We start from the raw sequence: 26,426 nt of genomic DNA, 5'->3' as shown, positions 1-26,426 counted from the left end.
TCGAAGAAGTAAGAAACGAAAACTAAAGCAGAAACGGCGTGTTTGGGAGGATCCATTTTTAAGTAATCGACTGCAAGAGAGCGACTATTATGTGCTGTTTTGTGAACGAATCAAAAAATTTTTAAATTTTATAAATGCCTCGATATCGATTCCAACAATGTTTGATTGTTCCGCCATTATTGTTACTGTCCGCTCACACTCGTAGATAATAAACTACTACAAATGATAGGATTAAACTAAAGTGGGTAGAAATGAATTTTGCTGACGAAGGTACAGCATATCTAGACGCGGCGAACTCGCTACGAAATCGTTGCGCGCTCGCGGCGAAGTCGCGACGCACTCGCTGCGAATTGGTAACGGGCTCGCGACGAACTCGCTGCGCGCTCGCTTCGCTTTCGCCTCGCTTGTGAATCGCAAGTGTGATAAGGCCCTTACGGCCTGGCTGCGAACTCACTGCGCGCTCGCATCGCTTTCAACTCGCTCGCAAATCGCAAGTGTGATAAGGCTTAATATAGAATCTTAAGGATAAATATAGAATCAATCGAGCGGATAGACAAACCGACTAAAACGTTTATTAGTTTATTCGCCAGACCAGTAAAAGGTATAACAAAAAACTATGTTTAATTATAATAACTTATTATATCACCTTTTACCGCATATGACAGTTAGATAATTTGTTTGAATTTGGACTCAAATAGCTGTCAGTAGAGTAGAATTCATAACGGTTATATATGGAACAATATGCGGTAAAGGGATAACGTATTTATTATCCAAACTAATATTATAAATGGGAAAGTGTATGTGTCTGTTTGTTTGTCCGTCTTTTACGGCAAAACGGAGCGACGAATTGACGTAATTTTGTAAGTGGATTGTTGTAGGGATGGAGAGTGACATGGGCTACTTTTTGTCTCTTTCTAACGCGAGCGAAACCGCGGGCAAAAGCTAACACCTACATAAAAGTAGCCTATTATACCTTTTACGGGTGTAATAGATCCTTGCCTCGAAAGCAACCTTCTATCACAGAATATATAATAGTACAAGTACAGAAGGCTCACTCCTTTGATGTTCACACAACGCCGCCATTCTAAATTCTTACCTACATTAACAAACGGACCGCACGCGTGCAGACGACATTGAATTCTATTGCGCCGCGCGAAGGTCGTCGCCAGTGAATGGGCCGCGAACTCGCGGCCGCCGGCATGTACTTGTAGCGCGGTGAAAGGATCGCGGAGTGAGCCGCCCCTGCTTCTATGCTAACCGGTTAATAATAATGACTGCTAAGCTCTTTAAAATGTTGCGTTCTTGATTCTGGCCACCCAGCGAGGTAAATGACATTACCTTATTTTATTATTTAGGGGAAGCGCAACTTTGTATCTAAAGCACTTTTTTAATTAAAATACAGAGATCCACTATGATAAAACGGTTTGTATCATCCTCCTTGCGTTATCCTGGCAGTTGCCACGGCTCAAGGGAGCCTGGGGTCCGATTTGACAACTAATCCTAAGATTTGGCGTAGGCACTAGTTCTAGCGACTGCCATCTGACCTTCCAACCCGAAGGGTAAACTACATAGACCTTATTGGAATTAGTCCGGTTTTCCTCACGATGTTTTCCTTCACCGAAAAGCGACTGGCAAATATCAAATGACATGTAGCATAAATTCCGAAAAACTCATTGGTGCGAGCCGGGGTTCGAACCCGCGACCTCCGGAACGAAAGTCGCACGTACTAGGCTACCAGCGCTTTGCTGTAGAACAAAATGTACCTACATTCGAATTATTTAATGGCCTTCTTTGGGAGCTACTAAATTCCGTGATGTCATGTGAAATAGAATCTTAGGAGAAGTACTGTAACGTTGAAATTAACAAACGTTTTGACATAAACGGAATTTAAAAAAGTACATGCACAATGCCAAGCAATGCTCAGTTGGAAGAGCACTGTAATAGTGATCCAAAATAATTCTTCCACTACTTTCGTATCTGCGAACGGCGTACTTGTTAAAAATGAATTCTCTCTTCATATGTTTTAAATGAGACAGTTCTATGAGCAGCGATACTGGATGGAAAAATATTTCACAAGAAACTGTTTTGCCTATATTTTGATAAAGTGCGTTTGATGAAAGGGGAAAAATATTTTCGAACTTACTCTGCGATAGCCCAAGCAATCCCGCACCCTTCGTAGGTGGACGTGCCTCGGCCGAGTTCGTCGATCAACACTAGAGAGTCGGGAGTTGCAGTCTGAAAATGTAAACTTTTATTGTAGTTTGTTTTTACAAGCTTTTATTCAACTTGCCTTGTTAGTATGTATTGTTAGTGTGCGTCAAAACGTAGAAGCTAAATTTGACCCGGTTTCCGATTGAGCCGAAATTGCGCACACATATGTAAATCACGTGACAATGCAATATTATGGTACCATGGAGCCTTGTATAGGAGCCCTGTCATGAAACGTCGTATCCTCATCGAGTAAGGGTTTTTTTAGAAACGTCTCGGAGAGCAGTAGATGACTCTTGAAGGAAAGGTACAATCGGTGATAAAAGCTTGTGCCAAAAATGAAATTATTGCAAAAAACTTATTGCATGCAAACGTGAGCACTAAGTATTCCGTATGAGCGACCAGGAGGAATCAATACATCTAAGTGGACTGGTACATACCTTCAGTATAGTAGCGGACTCAATCATCTCTAACATGAACGTGCTTTGCCCGCGTTGCTCCCTGTCAGCGGCTCCCACACGGGCGCATAATGCGCGTAGCCTCGGTATGGTTGCTGAGGACGCGGGCACTAAACACCCCGCGTGGGCGAGTAAGGCGGCCGCGCCGCAGGACCGCATCCAGGTGGATTTGCCGCCCATGTTAGCCCCGGTCACTATGTGCATTAGGCATGAGTCTGAAAAAAGGGATGTTTTTGTTTATTTATTTATTCTATTTAGAAATATTATATTGACGGGGTTAGGTCAGGATTGCCACCATCTTCAGACATCAGGGCGTTGCTGGGTCATCGAGGATTAAGACGACGACGACAGTAATCAACGATTTATTTTTCATCACACCCGCACTTTAAATGTTCTATTGCACGCAGGCGGAGCGTGAGTTATAGAAAAATCGTTCTCCCAAGGGAATAATGAAATTTCTTGTACCGTACTTAACTTTTTTACATCTATTTACATATTTTTTACATTGCGAGTGTGATGAAAAACATTGTGTGTAACTCGGAGAGTCTGAATATTACTAACTCGAGTCTTTAAATCGCTCCGGCAAGCCGTCGCGATTTAACTTACTCTCGTTAGTAATATTCAACTTCCTCCCCTTGTTGCACAATGTACTATTACACACTTTCAATTTTACAATAACTGATAGGTAAACAACTTGATTTAGAACAATTATAGCGTGGACAGTTCCAAGGTAGCTCTAAGACCTCTTGCCTCTAGCGTGGTCCGCCAGAGTGCTGGGTCTCAGGTGTCCCGGCTCCGTCCTAGCGCACGAAGTGGGGACAACTGGTTGGTTGTGACGTCAGCTGTCCAGCTGCAAGTCTTCGCGCGCTGCGCTACAATTGACTATCCGTGCCAATATCCGGTTTGTCTCCGATACATATCTTACATTTGTTCATATGTGCTGTGAAACCCTATCAGATTCTGGCACTCTCTATGGGCTATGCGGGTTTGATCCATTTATAAAGGTGCGGATAGTATAAAATGCTTAGCTAAAAAAAAAATTAGGGCCAGCACCGTGATTGTAACACATCTGGAGTTGCAAGTGTATAGTTGGTTTTCTAACATAAGTGTACACTTTTCTATGTAATTAATATGGCAACCTACTTGTTGAGTTCGGACACCGACTGTACACCTGGGGACCGTTTCTCGAAAGGTACAAGTCTTGTATTACAAGTGTGTTTCCATGACAACCCATACGATTTGACAGTTCGCGCACTTGTAATACAAGGCTTGTACCTTTCGAGAAACGGGCCCCTGACTGACTGAGAAAGACTAGGGCTTTCCGTTAACCGTATACTTACTTACCACCAACATTGTACATATTAAAATGTTCTCGCTAAACGAAAATATAACACAAGTTTAAACTCTTTATTAAATAAAGTATCGCGCATGAGAAATATACAAAATGTTATACAGGAAATCATGTTGCAACTCGAATATGACTTCGCAACAAGATAGACTGATAACAACATCCAAGAAAACTAAAGTACCATGATACTTTACAAAGAAAGGCATTATTCAGAAAATACGAATGAACTGTTGCAAATTATTTGTGACGTCACTCCATGACCGATAACGTTATCAGACGTCAAGATTACGACATTTAACGTGACAAAATTCTTTGTGAAACTGTGACGCAAAACAGTTAGAACGACATGTTGTGTCAAGCTGATTGATGTATTGTGGCTGGGAATATGAGAAAATATTGAAATAATTTCTAATATGTACTTATTTATATATTACCTTTTATTCTTCTTATAGTTATCCCAACATATTCGTCGTGGCTCTTGAGATCCTGAGGTCCGTTTTGACAACTAATTGGATTATATTAGACATTTGTTTTAACCCCCGACGCAAAGACGACGGGGTGTTATAAGTTTGACGTGTCTGTCCGTTTGTGTGTGTGTCTGTCATTGTAGCTCCCGGACGGATGAACAGATTTAGTTTTTTTTGTTTGAAAGCTGAATTAGTCGGGAGTGTTCTTAGCCATGTATCATGAAAATCGGTCCACTAAGTCACAGTCGGGGGTTTTTTCAAAATTTTAATTTTTTGATTAGGTTATTATTACGAAATTGTCTGCCATTTAACCTATTTTTGACTAGGCCCTGCGATTAGTCCGGTTTCTTCACGATGTTTTCCTTAACCGAAATGCATTTGACAAATACGTGTATCAAACATTTCGAAAAACACGTTGGTATGAGTTAGGGTTTGAACCTGCGATGAATTGAAAGTCGCAAGCTTTACCGCTCGGCCATCAGTGCATTTTTTCATTTTTATATTGTACATACATACATACAATCACGCCTGTATCTCATAAAGGGGTAGGCAGAGCACATGCAATTACTAAATTTTCAGTGCCACTCTTGGCAAATAAGGGGTTGATTGAAAAAAAAAACGAAACTGTGACATTGCAGTGACAGGTTGCCAGCCTCTCGCCTACGCCACAATTTCACCCATATCCCACAGTCGACTCCTACGACACCCACGGGAAGAAAGGGGTGGTGATATTGTACATAGATACTTATTACTTTCTATAAGTTTACAATCAAACATTATGTTTAATAGGTACATTAGAACTACCGGTATGATTAGACTTATATTGACCGGGATATAGACGTGATTACCTTTTTGATTTTTGTCGAGCTCCCGATATTTCGACGCAGTTGCATGCAGATCACGGAAAAACTGACGGAGATAAGTCTAATGAAAATAACCGTGAATCATTCAAAACTCTTACCGGTATGATGTTGCCTAAATAGTCGGTTGTGATTCTGCCTGAAACACTTCTATGCGGGTAAAGCAGCGAGCAAGGGCTAGTATCAAAAACATATCAGTCGGCTTTCTTATCTTATCTCTTGAAACACAGTTGGAAAACAGAGGTACCTAGGTTATCTTTTGGCACGTGCCTATCAAGTGATAAAGTTCTATATATTTTACACACATAAATCACATAATATAGATAAATACCTTTCAAAAATCGTTATAAATACTCATTTCTACACAGTTCTTCGACATCTTCTTCCACAGAACTTAATTTAGATAGAAGAAACAAATTCATATATTTGTATAGGGGCCGAGCGTGTCAAATTTTGTACTGAAGTTGATTCTTGCCTGTAATTTTAAATATGTCTCAGGCTCTTGATTGTTCATAATTTTTGTGTTGTTGCAATTGAATATCACGTAACGAGGCATTTTTTATGTTTTGGTTGACTTCAACTTACAAAAATTGACGCCCGAAAGCTGCAAGCTGCGAGTAAAGACGGACAACTCAGTGAATTTCACTGAGTTCATTTGACACGCTAAGTAGATACGTTTGCTTGATCTATGGTATATATGACATCTGTGTCTTCTTCAAAAGTCTTATATTTTTAGCAACAATGAGCCTAGGTAGCCTGGTTATGGCTGCAACGGCGAATGAACTAATACGAACGAACTATAACGAGGTCGTCTATTAATACGAGGAAAGCAACTCCCATTTTGGAGAAGTTATACCCCCTTATTCATAAACGTTCACTAAAGTTATCAAGCCAATTAAGTTCGTTTGTCCCTTTCTATCACACCAACACGTCGGAAAGGGACAATAGTTATTTGTTTTATCTTTTATCAGTTTTAAAGCAGTTAATTTGACTTTATTCAAGGTCAAATTACTTTACCCACTAGTGGATAAAATGCGTTTTTACCCGCTGGTATTAAAGGACAAAATACGTGTTTCCGAGCTAGTGAGGGGAAAATGAACTTTATCGGCTTGATAACTTTAGGGTTAGTGTTTTTCTTGACTGGCTTTGTAACGTAATTACCTAACTAAAAATACTACACTACTAATAAACTATATTACATATTAAAATATACAACAATAATGTCTTAAAACTACGTATTTACAAGTATAAAATCATCATCACGCTGATTGATTTAAATATGTCGCGCCGCGGTAAACATTCACTCCCAATAATGTTCACATTCGCGAGTGCATGAATGAATGCACGGGTCGAGGCGCTGTGTCATTGCGCTCATCACTCACTCGTCCATTTTATCTTTGGAGTTGAGTGGAACGCACGTCGTTAATTATCGATCTCTGCTACGGATCAGATACCAATCGAAATTCGTAATCGAATTTAACTGCGTCCCTACGTGTTCCTCAACTTGTTAAATTACTGTGGTGTTTTAATTATGCTTAATAGTGTACCCCGAATTGGGTAAGTGGATATATTTTATTTGCTAGCTGCCTAGAATATCGTAGTGCTATTTTATTGCTTTGGAATTTTATCATGCACATTGAAATAGTAACTATTCCATAGCCACTATTTAAATATGCATAGGTACTCATTTAACTAAAGAAGTAATCTTCCTAATTATATATTTGCTCATAGTCATTGTGACCTTTTGTCAACCAACCCCCATTTTGTGATAAAAATAATAATTGCATTTTAATTTCTCATTTTCTTAATTTACATTGCCTTTTTGTAATCTCCGTATCTGAATTGTGAATTTCCACGGCAACACAACTACTCTAGTGCTTTCCCTCTTGCCGTTGGTGTTCACAAAGGCTTATAAACCGTTTCTAACGCTTGGTATGATGGCGCGTTCCAGGGTCCCAAGTCCAGAGTGACTTCTTTTGGCTTCCTGCTTGCCGCCCGCCTGCCGTATTGCTTCTGGCCGCTTTCCCCGACTCAGCGCCACGCAGATTCTAGCAGCGCTGAACTCAGCGCCGATCAGAAAAACGGCGCCTACCACCTCGGCATCGTCAGGGGAGTACTGTGGCTACAATCGACTAGCGGAATCCGATCTTGACTAGTATTTTTTACGAACCACGACTTTTAAGGCTCAGCCACGACATTGGGCTAAGCGCGACAGCGGTGAGCGGCGGCCATACATTGGAGCGAGACACAGCGATGGGACTTTTCATTCGCACGTATGGCTGCCGCTCACCGCTGTCGCGCTTAGACCAATGTCGTGGCTGAGCCGTTACCCATCTTACCGGCTGAGCTTCATGGGAATAAATATTGTTTTACCGTTCTTCTGACTCCTCATTTAAATTTCCTCATACCTAACGAGACGATAGGAGTTAGAACGCTAGAGAACGCGACACTTTATGATTGAAATTAGTAAAAATAAAAAATAAAATTGTTAGCACAAAAAAGCACCTATGCATATTTAAATAGTGGCTATGGAATAGTTACTATTTCAATGTGCATGATAAAATTCCAAAGCAATAAAATAGCACTACGATATTCTAGGCAGCTAGCAAATAAAATATATCCACTTACCCAATTCGGGGTACACTATTAAGCATAATTAAAACACCACAGTAATTTAACAAGTTGAGGAACACGTAGGGACGCAGTTAAATTCGATTACGAATTTCGATTGGTATCTGATCCGTAGCAGAGATCGATAATTAACGACGTGCGTTCCACTCAACTCCAAAGATAAAATGGACGAACATTATTGGGAGTGAATGTTTACCGCGGCGCGACATATTTAAATCAATCAGCGTGATGATGATTTTATACTTGTAAATACGTAGTTTTAAGACATTATTGTTGTATATTTTAATATGTAATATAGTTTATTAGTAGTGTAGTATTTTTAGTTAGGTAATTTAGTAGTTTTAAATGTTTATTTTTTAAGAATGTAACGTATTACGTTACAGCTTATTCAGGAGGCGTTATACATTATAATTTTCCAGCATATAAGCATGAGACAGAACCCTACCTCTTTTAAACATGACGTCATTAGGTATAAAAGACACGCCTTCTTGGACCTCAAGGCAAGGGTGTCTTAAATCTTTCAACACAAATTCGTCGATGTTTTCAGTGACGACGGGCCGGCAATATGGCTCGGGCGCGGAGACGGCCGCGACCGCGAACGAGACCAACACGTCGAGGCGCGAGAGCACGTGGGACAGGCAGAACAAGCACTCGGAGTAGCCCGCTGGAATATAAAATGTTTGGTTAAAAATCATCATCATCATCATCCTTGCGTTATCCCGGCATTTGCCACGGCTCATGGGAGCCTGGGGCTCGCTTTACAACTAATCCCAAGATTACTACTACTACATTGTTTACCACATTGAACCTTCTCGTAATTAGTCCGATCGTGCGATAGAGACAAAAACAGGCGTCTTCTTTAATAATGTACTTTTGTTTACTCTAAAAATAACTTACATGCAATGCCAACGATTTCAGCCACGACCTTATCCTGTTCCTTTTCATATTTGGTTCTGGTCTGCACGTATTCTTCTGTCAAATCTCCTAACATGCCAGTTTTGTACCTGACTCCTTTGATAGCATCTATGACCGACTGGCATTTGTAGGAGAGAGTTTGCAGAGCACCAGTTCAGTTGTTCAGTCTGCACGGATTGTCGCGAAGAAAGCGTTTTCTCTATTCAAACTAATGGGTACTTTTAATTTACTTTTAATCTTGCTTACATGCAATGCCCACGATTTCAGCTACCACCTTGTCTTGTTCTTTCTCATAGTTGGTCCTGGTCTGCACATATTCTTCAGTTAAGTCTCCTAGCCTGCCAGTTTTGAACCTGACACCACCCTTGACGGCGTCAATTATGGTGTACTTCTTGTTGTTGCGAAGGGCTTGCTCTTCTTTCATTGTTACTCTGAAAGGTTATTTGTATTATTTTATTTTATTTTACTTTATTAGGTACACCAAACAGATTTCGTACAAAATCTCAACTTCTTATCTTCTTTTATCTTAAAGTTATGTGTAGTCTATGCAGTGTTATGATTAGGGTTTGAAACGAAACGAAACAACACATGTTAGCAGTTAATGTGTGTTGTTCCAATGAGGATGCCACTCAGCATGTGTCGGAGCAATTAGTGCCACGACGCTGATTTTCAGTGGACCATTGAAGTTTAAAGAATCAAATCCCGCCAAAACGCATTTTATCGACGAATTGACAACATTTCATATTTTTGAGCACTACATTTTATTGTTTGGTTTGAAAGAACTCAATAATAAAAGATACCCGTATTTTTTATTTTTCAAAAAAACTTATATTTTAACGCGAAAGTCCCTTTTACTACATCGAGCAGAAAGAGCGTAGGTTACAAACCGCCTTAAAACGCATTTTATCGACGAATTGGGTTCAAAGTTTGTATGGGGAAACAAGATTAGTTTGACTATTTTATTCGAAACTTCGCAGGAAGATTCCTTAAAACATATGACTGAATCCGTGTTTCAGGTTTTTTGAAAATTTAACCCCTAAAAGGGTGAAAAGGGGGGTGATAAAGTCAAAAAATCAATATGGGTATCGTTTTTATGGTTTATCGGGTCGCTGATCACGATAAATACAACGTTTTTAAAATCTAATGAAGCGGAAGTGAAATACCTTCTCCCCTGTTGTGGTGCAATGGGGTTTCAATATCAAAAAAATATATAAAAGAAGATATTGACTGACTGACTAACATATCAACGCACAGCCGAAGCCGCTGGTCCTAGAGATATCAAATTTGGCACGTAGGTTCCTTATGTAGTGTAGAGGAGCACTAAGAAAGGATTTTTCAAAATTCGCCTCCTAAGGGGGTCAAATGGGGGTTCAAAGTTTGTATGGGGAAACAATGTTAGTTTCACTGTTTTATTCGAAACTTCACAGGAGGGATTCTTAAAACATATGACTAAAGACGTGTTTCAGGTTTTTGAAAATCTAACCCCTAAAAGGGTGAAAAAGGGGTGATAAAGTCAAAAAACTAATATGGGTATCGTTTTTACGGTTTATTGGGTCGCTGATCACGATAAATACAACGTTTTTAAAATCTAACGAGGCGGAAGTGACCTTCTCCCCTGTTGTAGTGCAATGGGGTTTAAATATAAAAAAATATATAAAAGAAGAAACTGACTGACTGACTAACTGACATAATATATCAACACACAGCCGAAACCGCTGGTCCTAGAGATTTCAAATTTGGCACATAGGTTTGTTATATGGCGTAGAGGAGCACTAAGAAAGGATTATTCAAAATTCTCCTCTTAAAAGGGTGAAATGGGGGTTCAAAGTTTGTATGGGGAAACAAGATTAGTTTGACTATTTTATTCGAAACTTCATAGGAGGATTCCTAAAGACATATGACTAAATACATGTTTCAGGTTTTTTGAAAATTTGACCCCTAAAGGGGTGCAAAGGGGGTAAAGTCAAAAACACAATATGGGTATCGTTTTTATGGTTTATCGGGTCGCTGAACACGATAAATACAACGATTTTAAAATCTAATGAGGTGGAAAAGAAATTTTCTCCCCTGCTGTTGTGCAATGGGGTTAAAATATCCAAAATAGCCATAAGTATAGGTTTAGTTTTTATATTTACTTCTGGTTCAAGAGATTTCAAATTGACACGGATGTTCCTTAGAGGACCACTAAGAAAGGATTTTTCAAAGTTCACCTCCTAGCATGATAATTTGACAGGGACAGGGACAGGGACAGGGACAGGTACAGGGACAGGAACGGGATAGGGTTAGGGTTAGGGATAGGGATAGGGATAGGGATAGGGAAGGGATAGGGATAGGGATAGGGATAGGGATAGGGATATAGGGATAGGGATAGGAATAGGGGACAGAGACGGGGATAGGGATAGGGATAGGGATATAGGGATAGGGATAGGAATAGGGGACAGAGACGGGGATAGGGATAGGGGAGGGACGGGGACAGGGATGGGACGGGGACGGGGACGGGGACAAGGATAGAGATAGGGACGGGGATAAGAATAGGGATTGGGCCTAATCTAGGCAGTGTAAAATGCAGGTGGCTCAGTGCGAAGGGATTAGTAAGTAGGCATCGGCGAGTATCCTGCATCCGTAATAACTATTACATTCAATGTGCTGTAAGAAGATCGTTGTTTGCTTGCCTTTTATATGTTTACGTTTGCAATAAGTATAAGCAAAATGGAAAAAATTGTAAGCGATAATGCAAGGAAGTACTTTTTACCCTACCGACAATAGCGTCGAGATACTGGCTATGTGGGTTGTATGAAGTTTCCCCAGTATAAATATTTATATAGGTAAAATACAAACATATTCGTACCTACTACCTACGCTGTGGTCGCTGTGTAACAATTCTACAATCATTGCAAGAATTTCTTTTAAAACAATAGTAATATGTGTAAGTACTACAGTCAGCCAAAAAAGTGGTTTACCACTTTTCGATCAATAGAGTCGAAAAGTGGTAAACCACTTTCTTGGCTGACCGTACAGCAAATAGATCAGTTACAATGGCCCCCCAGTCGAGAATTGCCCCGCTTTACCTTAATCGAAGTAATCGCGGACAGATGTACCTACAAAGAAACCTACGGATCCAAATGAAAATCTAATTTTTTGTAAACGTTTCAATAAGAATACTTTTATTACGCGGGCGAAGCCGCGGGTAAAAGCTAGTTTAAAAATAAAAATAAAAAAATTGGTTGTCTGTAAAGTCGGTTTACGGACGGTAGTTTAACGTGATAACGTCAAACATTACAGTAGTATAGACAGGGGCGGTCAGAGTATAGCAAAAGGGGCCCGATTCTGGGACTTTTTTCACGTTTTTTTATTTATTTATTTATTAAAAATACACAAAAGTTAACAGTATTTCACCAAAGCACTTATGTGGTAATATAATTATGTACATGTTAAATTGACATAAATAAAAGCAAACACACTTAAAAGTTAAACTATGGTTATTACATTAATCACCTAAGGAGTGTAGAGTCTATGAACCTTAAGAGTTTTCTGTAAAACACACCAACACTATCAGCAAATATGTCAATATCGTCTGTCTCCAACATGATGCGGTTAAGAGCAGCTCGGGCTCGAGCGGTGCGCCGGCCGCCGCGAACAGGCGCCGCCGCCGCCGCGCCGGCACCGCACCCGGCATGCCAACCACCACATTCGCTCTTGGCACTTGCAGCCCCATTCTCTCATCTCAAGCACGGATGCGTCATCTACTCTATGGTGAAATAGTTGGCGGTAATGCATAATATGCAGCAGTTTCCGTCTGGTTTCTAGAGTTAGATTCCTGTTACGAATAGAGATGGATACATATATGGGTAATATCCGTACAGTCGTTTGTAAATGTGCCTACATAACTTCCTCTGCACTCTTTCTAGTGATTTGCCAATAACTTTTGGGAATACTGGTGTGAGTAGATAGATAAAAAACCTTTAACACAATTATCAGAAGTGAATACTTACAATCTTTCCTCAAAGCTCTTCGCTCCATCCATTTACCGCAATGATGGCAATGTTTGCCAAAGCAGACCAGATTTGGCTATGAAAAAACATACGTATACATATTATAATCCTTAAAAAATATATGTTTTACTATAATAGAAAGTAATATTGCAAATACTTACAATTTTTGGCATTGTATGACCATTTCAATTTTCAAATAAAACCTTAGACCTATATATAGGGACCCGACATGTTGTTCTATGCCATAGATTTATATATATTAAGCTAGATTGAGTTGTTAAGCCAAAAACTTTTACTAGTCTGACAAGAACGCCTTTCTGCACCGGTGATAAAGTTCAATTTAGTATGGCAAAAAAGTGTGAGCTCAGTCCCTATTGTACCATGTTTAGCGGCCCAAATGTCATTGTCAGTGAGTTCCAAAGACAGGGGACAGCGGAATCACATTTTTTGCCATACTAAATTGAACCTTATTACTGAGACACAAAGGTGACCGTTTTCGCTATTCTGAACTATCGAAAACGGTCCACATGAGAGGGCATTGTTTGGGCTGGTGTCCCTCTCGCACGTGTGGCCAGTGTTAATGAGCCATAATAGTAGTATTTATATATATATATATTACCTGACTTTATAACTTCTTATATTATTTTAGTGTTATATTCAAACTAGGGTTTCGATATATTTCAAAGAATTGGAAAATAATTACAATGTAATTACAATGTAATTATTTTGATGCCAATAAATCAAAGATTTGTATATTAATTATACAAATCTTTGATTTATTGGCATCAAAATAATTACATTGTAAATCAAAGATTTGTATAATTAAAAACGACGTTCACTGAATAATGTTGACATTGTCAGTAAGTGCGAGAGGGACACCAGCCCAAACAATGACCTCTCATGTGGACACACTTTTTGACCTAACTACACAATCTAGTTTAATAATTCTAAATCTATGATGAGTTCAGACGGGATATGTTCTGTAAAAAGTTCGGGATATGTTCTGTTCGTATAAATTAAAATAATTAATTTTGTAAAGCTGAGTTTAGACATGCAAGTTATTGCTGCAAGTTTTGAGACAGAAGTATATGCTAGAAAGAGATGCAGATATTTGGCACTCACTCTTACCTATAGTTGCGTCTCAAAACTTGCAGCAATAACTTGCTGGTCTAAACTCAGCTTAACGAGAACAACCACAGATCAATACAACAAGATGGCCCTTACAGGGCGACTCGCGGTCACCAAGCATACGACAAATCAGGTTTATAAAAGTTTGAACGCGTGCGACACCGATCAGTAGCGCCCAAGTATACGACCCGCTAACAGTGTCCGTGTCCGCTCGGGAAAAAATCTTAAATAATCAATTTTGGTTGCAAACAATGGTCTCTTACAGCATAAAGTGGTGTGGCAAGTCTTCTAACACTTCTACATGTAAAAAAGATGGAACAACATTCCACAGTTAAGTCAAATTAATTATTTTGTTGAATATTGTTTATTGTCCGCGGAGTTCATTTATACTGGTCAATATGGTTGTGCTGAGCGGCGCCGAGGCGCGTCCATCCCTCTTTACCGAGTTAACAATGTGATATGCTATCCCTTTCACGTAAACGACTAGGCATGGGGCCATGTTAGTTTATGTCTGTTGCGGGCGGGAACTTCGTACTGCCGTTCGTACCATGTGCTACCATTTTATGAAATATAAAAGAAAGCAGATTTGTAATAGTGAATAATTATCTAGAATCTGTAGAGTCTGTTGTAGTGGTATTTAGTTCATTGATTAGTTTAGAATATTTAGTTGGTTATTTAACTTAGTAAACGTAAGTAAAAATGCACAGTTTAGTTATTAGTTACTAGAATGATTTTTATTGAGATGCTATCACAATTATCATCCTCCTTGCGTTATCCCGGCATCGGCATTCGCCACGGCTCATGGGAGCCTGGGGTCCGCTTTGGAAACTACTACCAAGATTTGGCGTAGGCACTAGTTTTATGAAAGCGACTGCCATCTGACCTTCCAACCCGAAGGGTAACTAGGCCTTATTATAATTTAATTATAATATTATAATTTGTTGCAAAACAAATTCACCACAGTACTGGTACCGGTACCATTGTCTATAATAGACATGTCCCATTCCCATCCCTACTGCTAATCATAAAGGCGCGCCATTATTTGAAACGACCAATGGCAGCACCGTGCGCGCCCGCCTCACCCCGCAAGGATTGGTGATTTGCGTCTCGAACAATATCGCTTGCATTTGGCTTCTAGTGGGGTGTTCTGTGAGAACAACACACGGGCGCGCCATCTGTCCCAGCTGTGGTGCTTTACTCAGGCCACACGCTATAACCATACCGAGCGCATCGATCAGCCGCTTAGTTCCAACGCGCGCCAATAGATGGCGCTAAAGCTATATTGCGAAACGGGACAATGACGTCATCTTTTTCGTGCATGCTGCCCGTAGTAACGAGTTATTAGACGTTATCACGTCAAAAAAAATATTTTCGTGATCTACAGACATCGAGTACATACCCTAATAGAGTAGAAATGTTATTTAATTTGTTCGAGAACGATTCCGCCAACTCGCAGCTACTCATATCCCCTCTCACTGCGCTCCCATTGGCTGATACAAGGTCAAGTGATATGTGCTAGGGATGAGGTAGTACGTAAGTAAGGTTTATCGATAACGATATTTTAACCCCTTACACGCTTTATGCACCACCGTCTGTGCAAGCCCCAAAAGTCTGTAACATTACATGCACACACGGTGGAGCAAAAATCTGTTACATAAAACACGGTATACAAAAAGGGAAAACTATTTCTTGGAAGTAAAAATGGTATAATAATCCGATTATTATTATTTTAAGTAAAAATCATGAAATTTTCCAATCCCTAATTATGTATCTTCGATTTTTTCAAGTTGTGTTTTTTATTTCGATTTAAATAGCAATTTATTATTTTACAAAGTACTTGAACGTGGTATTTAAATTAATACGTACATATATCAGATAGAGATTTTACGAAATCGTATCACCTAAATATACCCAAAACATATCTAATTACACCTAAGAATTAGGTACCTAATACATCAGTATATATAATCAATCAAGCTTAACATAATCGATAATATACAATTATTCGACATAAACCATTAATTTATTGCAAACATAAGTGCAAGATAACTTTCTCGTTTGTTTATTTAAATAGAGTGTGATCATTATGTAGTAGGTACACACAATAATATTCCTTACTCATTACTTAAATATCGATACACCACTTGATGCTATAAATTAAGCATGTACAACACTAGTGCAGACTGAAAAGAGATGGTGTGATGTGAATTGAGTTACGTGGAAGCAAGAGATAACGACATACGTCTAGCCTGCGTCATCACCTTTCACTTTTGTTGTCCAGTTTAACTTGATCTCCGAAAATTGCTCGTGCAGTTTCGCCTTCACTGTGTTGCTTCAGCGATGATTGAGCCATTTATCCATCGGGATAAATGGCTCAATCATCTGAGGGATCGCCCTCCTGCTAGGCGACTAAGGTACGCTCTTCAGGTACACAGTCTTCAATCATTATCTCAAATGACCTAACCAATGTAGTCTACTGTGGCTATAAAGTTAACCTATAGTTACCTAAAGCAAAATCCATTCGGTGTGCTTTCCAGCTTGATAGTTTTGCCAGCATCCAGGCCCAGGTCGCGGGCAGCTCTGTTCAATTCCTTGTCCGCTGACGACTGAAGGTTGTCAAGTTCAGTCCGTAACGCTTGCAGTTGCTCGTCGAATGAGGGGTTCACTAGGAACTCGCCTGGACGGAAAAAGATACAGTTACAATAAATTGAAAAGTGGCACAAATGACTGTAATGGGTTTGTTCTATTATGTAAACAATCTGCATCTAATCGGTGATTTTTCACATATTAAATCATGGTAATCGCCCGCGGAATAAAAGTACCCACATTTATAACAGAATTAATTAGAGATAACGGACTAAATACTGTTAGTGTCCAGTCGTGTTCACCATCACACGTCCATGAATAAGATAACTTAAATGCCTACTGAGCAAATTTACGCCAGATATCGCCGACGCAGAGCCAAGGGGGGTCACGAGGACAAGAGGGGGTGACGTGGTTAATTTGTATGGCCAACCTGCATGACCATACAAATTAAGTACGACTCTGTTGTGTGGAGATAGTTGAAGGGATGGAAAGTGACATAGGCTGCTTTTTGTCTCTTTAACGCGAGCGAAGCCGCGGGCATAAGCTAGTATAATATATGTCGTAATACGACACGTGTTCGCAGTGAACGCGTTAAACTACAGAACCGCAACTTGCCTCTATCAACTGCCTCCATGTCGACAGTGGTCTCAATCATCTCCTGGAACTTGCCGAGGTCTTCGGTCAATTCAGAAATTGGTTCGGCGATTGAAGAGTGGACTGTTGCGTTGTCGGCCTCCGCCAAGCAGTTTAGGAGAGCCGGTAGACGTTTGATGGCCTGAAATTGTTAAAATTATATGTTAAAAAGTGAATATTTGAAAAAAGAAAGAATCGGAATGGGTTTACCGAATAACATCAAACCAAAAACTTTTTTTAAAGATATAGGCAGCTAACGAGCAGACGAGCCGCCTGATGGGGAAGCAGTCATCGCTACTATTTGTAAGTGCGATAGGGACGGCTTGATGTTTTCATCACTAATCGCGCGACCATGCTTGCCTGTCAGATGTCTTTGCTGATGGAAAATAAATATTTCCACTCCAACCGAGGGGGGACTGAAATCTTCTCGAGGCTGAGGCGTAGGGTTAGAGCCGGCGTAGCTTTATTTGACGTTCATATGCGCATTGTAATATGCCTACTTGGAAAATAAATATTTCATTTCAAGTAGGCATATTACAATGCGCATATGAACGTCAAATAAAGCTACGCCGGCTCTAACCCTACGCCTCAGCCTCGAGAAGATTTCAATCCCCCCTCAGTTGGAGGGGGGTATCCACTATGAGACCGGCAAGAAACTCGGCGGGCCTCTTCTTTTCGATGATGATCTTTACAAACTACTTATACCTTTTAACTTCTGATTAGCAGAAACGTCTGCAATCGATTTTCCACTTTTAAATTTATTCTAAGCCTAGTGGCATCGATTGGGGTATCTGCATGGTTATGAGACAATATGACTTGGAACTCCGGTTGCCGTTTAAGAAGTTTAACACTCTTACGGTAAGAAACTCGCTGGCGGGTCTCCTCAGTTCTGGAATATTTTCGATGATGATCTTTACAAACTACTTATACCTTGTTCCTAGGCTTTCATCACCACAAGCAGCTGGACTAAATAGTTGTTCAATGATCGGGATGATGTCACGGAGGTTGCTAACCTTAGATACTAACCTGATAGATCTTATAGCAATCATGTAGGTAGGGATCCTTCGCAAATGGTCATCATGGAACTCAACTCGTAGCGGTGAGTACTCCACTGTATCCAGTTGTTCATTGGTCAGCTTGACTTGATACGGAGAGGTAGTTTTAGTTACTAACCTAATAGATCCTGTAGCAATCATGCAGGTTGGCTTTCTTCCTAGTCAGTCTTCGTGCTAACGCCCTAAGGTCTGGGATCCTCCTGAGGTGGTCATCGTGCAACTGTAGCCGCAGTGCCGAGTTGTCTACTAGAAGAGACACCACATCTAGACGTTCATTGATCAGGTTTATATCTCACAGAGGTTGGTCATAGATACTAACCTGATAGATCCTATAGCAATCATGCAGGTTGGCTTTCTTCCTACTCAGTCTTCGTGCTAACGCCCTAAGGTCAGGGATCCTCCTGAGATGGTCATCGTGCAACTGTAGCCGCAGTGCCGAGTTGTCTACTGGGAGAGTCACCACATCTAGACGTTCATTGATCAGGTTTATATCTCACAGAGGTTGGTCATAGATACTAACTTGATAGATCCTATAGCAATCATGCAGGTTGGCTTTCTTCCTAGTCAGTCTTCGTGCTAACGCCCTAAGATCAGGGATCCTCCTGAGGTGGTCATCGTGCAACTGTAGCCGCAGTGCCGAGTTGTCTACTAGAAGAGACACCACATCTAGACGTTCATTGATCAGGTTTATATCTCACAGAGGTTGGTCATAGATACTAACTTGATAGATCCTATAGCAATCATGCAGGTTGGCCTTCTTCCGTGTCAGTCTTCGTGCTAACGCCCTAAGGTCAGGGATCCTCCTGAGATGGTCATCGTGCAACTGTAGCCGCAGTGCCGAGTTGTCTACTGGGAGAGTCACCACATCTAGACGTTCATTGATCAGGTTTATATCTCACAGAGGTTGGTCATAGATACTAACTTGATAGATCCTATAGCAATCATGCAGGTTGGCCTTCTTCCGTGTCAGTCTTCGTGCTAACGCCCTAAGGTCAGGGATCCTCCTGAGATGGTCATCGTGCAACTGTAGCCGCAGTGCCGAGTTGTCTACTAGGAGAGTCACCACATCTAGACGTTCATTGATCAGGTTTATGTCTCACAGAGGTTGGTCATAGATACTAACTTGATAGATCCTATAGCAATCATGCAGGTTGGCTTTCTTCCTAGTCAGTCTTCGTGCTAACGCCCTAAGGTCAGGCATCCTCCTGAGATGGTCATTGTGCAACTGTAGCGTCAGTGCCGAGTTGTCTACTAGGAGAGTCACCACATCTAGACGTTCATTGATCAGGTTTATATCTCACAGAGGTTGGTCATAGATACTAACTTGATAGATCCTATAGCAATCATGCAGGTTGGTTTTCTTCCTAGTCAGTCTTCGTGCTAACGCCCTAAGGTCGGGGATCCTCCTGAGATGGTCATTGTGCAACTGTAGCGGCAGTGCCGAGTTGTCTACTAGGAGAGTCACCACATCTAGACGTTCATTGATCAGGTTTATATCTCACAGAGGTTGGTCATAGATACTAACTTGATAGATCCTATAGCAATCATGCAGGTTGGCTTTCTTCCTAGTCAGTATTCGTGCTAACGCCCTAAGGTCAGGGATCCTCCTGAGATGGTCATCGTGCAACTGTAGCCGCAGTGCCGAGTTGTCTACTAGGAGAGTCACCACATCTAGACGTTCATTGATCAGGTTTATATCTCACAGAGGTTGGTCATAGATACTAACTTGATAGATCCTATAGCAATCATGCAGGTTGGCTTTCTTCCTAGTCAGTCTTCGTGCTAACGCCCTAAGGTCAGGGACCCTCCTGAGATGGTCATCGTGCAACTGTAGCCGCAGTGCCGAGTTGTCTACTAGGAGAGTCACCACATCTAGACGTTCATTGATCAGGTTTATGTCTCGAAGAGGCTGGCGAAGCCATTGGGCTAGAAGCCTGAAAGCAAACAAATTAAAGATAGTTAAAAAAAACATTGACAAATGTTGCAAACGTACGAAGAGAGGAGAAACAATCAAATATTACAAAAATAATAGAGAATATCCTTTCGAAATTTTGATTTTAACTTAAAACATACAGAACCAATTTGACAAACTGCTTCTAGAATTTTGAAGTCTGTTAAAGATACCAACAGACTTCTGGAAAGTAAAGGTGCAAGGTGAATTGGGGTAATTTCGAAAGCCGTCTAATTTCGAAAGGCACATAAAAATCACCATTATCTCTAACATATCAAGATTCCCCTTTCGAAATTACCCGAGCATTTATGTACTTCGAAGTTACCCCAATGCACCCCATGTGCTAACTCAGGAAGAGGGTTGAGCGCCTTCAGTGCCGCTGCGTCCAAATAAAGGAACATTTCTTCTTTGATTATTCTTCATCTAAAACGATTGAAACGTAGTTACCGTTTTCCCTGCTGCGTCCGTCAGCGGCCGAGCAAGCCTAACGAACTTCAGGAAGGGAAGGAAGCACGTTGAACACGCTCAGTCTTACCACATCCTAATATAGGAACATGTCTGCTATCAATTAGTGAATCTGAATTTGTAATTTCTATAGAATAGTTACCGTTTTCCTTGCTGCGTCCGACAGCGGTCTAGCAAGCCTAACAGGCTTCTGGAAGGTAAAGGCGCATCTCCTAATTCTGGCAGCACGTTGAGCGCAGAGAGCGCCGCGGCGTCCAAATGGAGAAACATATCCGCTTTGATGGTGGATAGTCGGAATCTGAAACAGAAAAGAATAATGAGGAGGTACACTCAAAGATTATGACAGATGGCGCCACCTTATTTATTCGTCCATTGCATAGATAAAGATTTCATACGTGAGAGCGAGATGATATATTTTTTTTCTCTCTCTCTCTCTCTCATATGATTGACAGTGACATGCCTAGGAACTTGCACAGGCGCCGCCTGGCGGAATAAAATGTCAGTGTGCATCCTCATTATGCTCGTACAATATTAAATGCAGTTTCGTAATGATGTCTGTATGAACCCATAGATCGAAGCACATTGCGAGGCAAAAGTGCAAAACGCGAAGGCTGCCTCGGTCAAGGCAAATCAGCGTTAACGCTGGCAGCGCTAGGACATTGCCTCGCGACGTACCCAGCTCTATGTGAACTTGCCTATTCCATAGCGGAGCACACAAATCTAACAACACTATCTGTCGTAGAAATAATCCTACGGGTGGCAGTCTAAGGGTCAAGACAGCTCTCATTATACACTATGTAACATAATTGCCGAAGATAAATCCTACGGTTTATACATTACCTTCTATAGTACCTTTAATTTTCATGGTGTTTATTTTAAAAAAAGGAAGTGGTATTCGTAACCGCTATTCGATACCGGTTATGCTCTTAAATGGATCACCAGCATTAATGTTACACCCTGTATTTTCCGTTAACATGGAACTCTAAAAGCGACATATTTAAGCTAGACAGAATCGTTGTACACGCCCTCAAACTCACTTGCAGCATAATAAACAAACATTGAAAAATGCAAAACAATATTGCCAATACATACTGACCTGCCAAAATTAGTATTCTCAGTCATCAAAGACACATATTTGATAGCTGCCGCCAGACAGCACATCGCGGTCTCCTTCCTCGTCTCCTCAAACGCGTTCGCGTCCTGCTGCTGATCGGGTTTAAACTTTAGCAGTCTGTTCAGGTCTTGGATCAGGCCTTCCGTGGAGAATTCGCTTCGCTTCAGCTTGGTTACTGTGACGCTCGCGCGCTCCATTACTTTCTTTAGGGATTTGTACTGGAAATATAATAAAATATGATAAGTATGTACAGCGCTATCTTGGCGGTGTTTGCAGGAGTCGATCTACCATTGACGTATCTAAGGGAAGGAGCAAGGTCCAAACACTACCTTAGGGCTTGACAGAATCATTAAACCAGCATAGGATTTTAAACACTGACAGAAAAGTGTCACATCCTTTCTCTGTGTGATTTTATATGACCCTCCCTTGCCGCCTGTCGGCCGAAGAAACAGTCGCCCACGTCATCCTGGAACGCGAGGGAGTGAACACACAACGGGCTCAAATATACGAGAATGACCAGGAGGATCTGCTTCTGGGCGGAGTTAGGCTGGCTAGAGTAGCTCAAATACAGCACGCACAATGGCCTCTATCGCAAGTGTCACTGACGAGAACTGTCGCAAGTGTCACTGACAACTCGTAGTCACTTCATCATCATCATCGTCGTCCAAACCGTATCCGGCTATGGCGACTCCTTGTTAGTCCATTTGGTCTGAGTTTTGGTTTTGGTGGGCTCTTAAATGACTCGCAAAACCGAACTTGGTTTTAAACGTGCGATTACACGGAGCAATATAGCTGGCCAGCTGTGTTATAATTATGTGTAAGTGTAGGACGGCTTTGATCTGGTATTCCGGGAATGGCGTTGAGCGTCAAGGTATTCTAAACGCTGTGTCTCAAAAAGGCCAACATTTTTGTGTCACTTACAGTGTAGTCATACCAACAGATGGCAGTTTTATACTCACATCTTCATGTTCCACTTGAGGCACGAGACACTCTGAAGGCGCCATCTGTACGGTAATCGTCTCCAGCTCTGTCAGCAAGTCGTCGTCCGTAAACTCCGTCACCGACAACTCGTAATCGCCTGCAGTGACGCATGCTACTCCAACGAGTCGTCCCTGAAAATCAGATTTTTCTAGGTAGGTAAATGATAAGATCAATGACCGGCCCGGTATCCCATTTGAGAGTTTTGGAAGGGGTATTTACGGCCCAGCCACGACATTGGTCTAAGCGCGACAGCGGTGAGCGGCAGTCATACATCGGAGCGAGACACAGCGATGAGACTTTTCATTCGCACGTATGGCAATGTATGGCCGCCGCAATGTCGTGGCTGAGCCGTTAGGCTTCGTTGACCAAAGCTGTTGATAGCTTGAGATTGGCAATAATAAGGGCAATCAGGTTCCAGTGTGCCTTCCCTAAGTGATAAAACCGTTTGAAGCATTATAGAGCTTATGCGATTTTCAACTTCCCTTATTAAAAAAAAAGAGTCCAATATTGCTTATTTATGAATAATATTAATAGAAATATTAACTTTGTGCGTGCTATGTCAGTAGAGAATATTGGCGGCGAGCCTTTGTATTTGACCACCCATTAATACTTCACTTACCCACATACTTACCAAATAGCCTAGTGACATTACAAATCGGGTGTCACTAAACCTTTGTAACAGAATAATTCTTGATATTAACCGCCATGAGACACGGCGTGCTATCATCAGTAGAGCCCAGACCTTCGTCCTGCACTTTTTCTAGCTGTGACAGACATCCTGGCGAGCCTTTGTCCTGATCCTTTACCTACTGATATACTTACCAAATAGCCTAGTGACAGTACAAATTGAGTGCTTTATTAGCACTCAATTTGAGTGCAAATAAACTAAGGAGTTATTTAAGACGGTAACCTATCGATGTTTCGAAAATCCTAAATTTCGAAATTTCGAACTTTTGATATAGCGGCTAAATAATATTTCGGAATAAAAACTTTACGCGACAAAAAGTAGTTGTCAAATGATTCTTATTTAGGAATTTTAATAAGTGTTTATTCGAATCATAAGCGAAACCAAATTACAGCGAAATAAGAATGAGGAAAATAATAATAGGGGAAAGTACTTTCGGGCAAATAAAACTTGGGCCAATTAATGAAGCGTTTTCGGGCTACTAATATTCGACTTTACAATTTTCGACTTATTGATAGGTAACCATTTAAGACATAATACCTTAGTAACAGGATCAGTCTTGATATTAACCGCCATCAGACACGGCGTGCTATCATCAGTAGAGCCCAGGCCTTCGCCCAGCACTTCTTCTAGCTGTGACAGGCATCCTGGCGAACCTTTGTATTTGATCACCCAGTCGCTGTTCTTGACCGAACCTTCTGCTACGTATATTTCTACACGGTAACGCCGCACCTGGAATGAATGAAGATTTTGTAAATTATTTTGAAATTAAAATTTCCGCTAAATCTGGACACATCCGACAAGATATTAGGTAGGTATAATTTTTTACCCAGAAATAATGGAGTCGAATAAACATAGAAATTCTTAATTCAGAATTCATTCGTAGCAACTGTTGTTTAGTAACTTTCGGGAAACTTGACTGAGGTAAATAAAGACTTACCTTAGATCAGTAATGTACAATAGTGTTATTAAGATCTTGGTCGCCGACTTAGGGATAGGGGCTGCGATCTACGTTCAGGGTCGTATCGGGTGCAGGGGATTTCATTGGCCATACAGCGTGGAAATGCTGCTGGCGTAATGGGAACCTTAGGGCCTGATACGACTCTGTCGGGTCCTAATTAGATTGCGCGTATGTGTTGTATGTTATTGTTACAATAACCCACATGTGGGTTAATGACGAAGCCTGTTGCGGATAGCTTTATTGTTTGTGTGTACCTAAGGACGACGCCTGTTGCTGATTTATAATAAAATTAATAAGTAATAAATCCGTTTATTGCAGACAACATATGGTCCAAGCAGTACAATTAAAATAAATAAATCACAGTTCAAAAATACATAATTTAACAGCAATTTCTAAAATTAAAATTATATTTGCGACAATACTGCAGTTCTTTTTCAGTTTATACTATAGCATAAAAAGATAAAATCAAAAAACTCACCAGATTAAATTAGAATTACATATGTTAATATTAAGTCCTAGGCTACTTAAAATTCAAATTTATGGTTGTACCCTCTTGACGAAGCCTACGTTGCTGATATTTGGTTGGGTATTTAATGCTAATTGCCAATAAATTTATTTCGTTTAATTATTTTTTCGAATCTAGATTTACATCTGTAACCCACTTTTCATATATGAAGGCCACTATTCTGTTGTATAGAAGTAGAAGCTCAACTGATAAACGCGCAAGCTATATAACATCTGTAACTTTTGTGATATTGCTATTAGATAGTTTAGGTACTTGTGAATCCTATGATAATCAGTATATTTGTTGCAAAACACGAGTAACTATTTATTTACGCGCTCATACAACATATTCGTCAAAGCAATCATTGAAGATTAATCCGTAAGTAGTTCAAGATCAATGAGGTTATCTTTGGTAGACTCCTTCCGGACAATATGTAAATATCTTATTATAATAGAACTTGTGGCAATTTTATTAATATTGTCGTAAGGTAATACGATATCGAATAAAAATAGAGATCTGAATCTCTACAGTGAGTTTTTGACGTTTTAGAATATATAAATAATACGAGTACATATATTTTAATAACAAAAACTACCGTGACACACTGACATATTAAACATGTAAAATCGGGTAAGTCACGTAAAATTTGACGAAAGTGAGGGTAGTTTCGCACCGCCCCTGCCGCCACCGACCCCCGCGTCGAGTCAAAGGTCGCAGCGAGCTGCGGCCCGCAGTCTGCATCGGGATACCATCGGCATCGCGCGTGCTCAATGAAAACGCTCCTCGTTACGGAGCGAAACATGTCGAGCTATCTTCGACAATTTTACGTGAGTTACCCGATTTACATGTTTAATACGTTAATAGATAGCGTAAACGACACGGAAAATTCAGGGTGGTGCGTATGCAATTAACGTGCAATTCGCTACCGTTGCGTAGCGCAACGGTTTACTGTCACACTAAAAGAGGAAGAGTGATAGAAAAACAAAGCGTTTCGTTGTCGAAACGATACCCATTGTGATCTTGGCTAGGCCGGAATAGTGCCTAGCCAAGGTAATAATCGATTGCGCTACGATAACGAAACGTTTTGTGTGTCATTTTTCTAGTGTAACAGTGACATTAAATACAATGCTTCCGCTATTACACAGCGTAAAAGATTGGTTTGTTAGCTACGTACTCATTTAGAAATCAAGGTCTCTAATATCGGTTAGAGCCGCCAATTTTAAGAAAAAAGGGTACTCCCATCAGAAAAATATTAACACTTTCGAAACCGGGCTCTACGCGGCGCTACGACATTTTCGCTACATCAGCTACGCTTCTAAAATATTAAAGTGTTAAATAATTTACCGGAAAAACTTTAGACGTCAGACGTCAGACATCAGACAGCCTTATCTCTAAGTATTATTTATTGTTATTGAGTTATCAAGAACTCTGAAGTACCTACGCTGAAAACATAAAATTCGTTATTACAAATGGTGGAAGCTTT

At 40.6% G+C, this 26,426-nt stretch overlaps 1 protein-coding gene across 2 annotated transcripts in view; it reads right to left on the bottom strand.

Moving 5' to 3' along the window:
- Window positions 1–26,426, bottom strand: part of LOC125229760 (DNA mismatch repair protein Msh2) — a 48,008-nt gene that overhangs the window by 6,107 nt on the left and 15,475 nt on the right. For both annotated transcript variants that reach the window (XM_048134697.1, XM_048134698.1), the window contains 11 exons: window positions 24,018–24,209; window positions 22,771–22,923; window positions 21,794–22,029; window positions 20,840–20,995; window positions 20,008–20,215; window positions 17,209–17,368; window positions 16,513–16,684; window positions 9,134–9,318; window positions 8,418–8,636; window positions 2,649–2,881; window positions 2,144–2,235 (listed from right to left, as the gene is read on the bottom strand). In XM_048134697.1, the coding sequence (XP_047990654.1) occupies window positions 2,144–2,235; window positions 2,649–2,881; window positions 8,418–8,636; window positions 9,134–9,318; window positions 16,513–16,684; window positions 17,209–17,368; window positions 20,008–20,215; window positions 20,840–20,995; window positions 21,794–22,029; window positions 22,771–22,923; window positions 24,018–24,209 (2,006 nt within the window). The remainder of the gene's footprint in view (window positions 1–2,143; window positions 2,236–2,648; window positions 2,882–8,417; window positions 8,637–9,133; window positions 9,319–16,512; window positions 16,685–17,208; window positions 17,369–20,007; window positions 20,216–20,839; window positions 20,996–21,793; window positions 22,030–22,770; window positions 22,924–24,017; window positions 24,210–26,426) is intronic.

The sequence above is a fragment of the Leguminivora glycinivorella genome, chromosome 9 (assembly GCF_023078275.1).
Source record: "Leguminivora glycinivorella isolate SPB_JAAS2020 chromosome 9, LegGlyc_1.1, whole genome shotgun sequence".
Lineage (NCBI taxonomy): Eukaryota > Metazoa > Arthropoda > Insecta > Lepidoptera > Tortricidae > Leguminivora > Leguminivora glycinivorella.
This window is presented reverse-complemented; position numbering and strand designations above follow the sequence as displayed.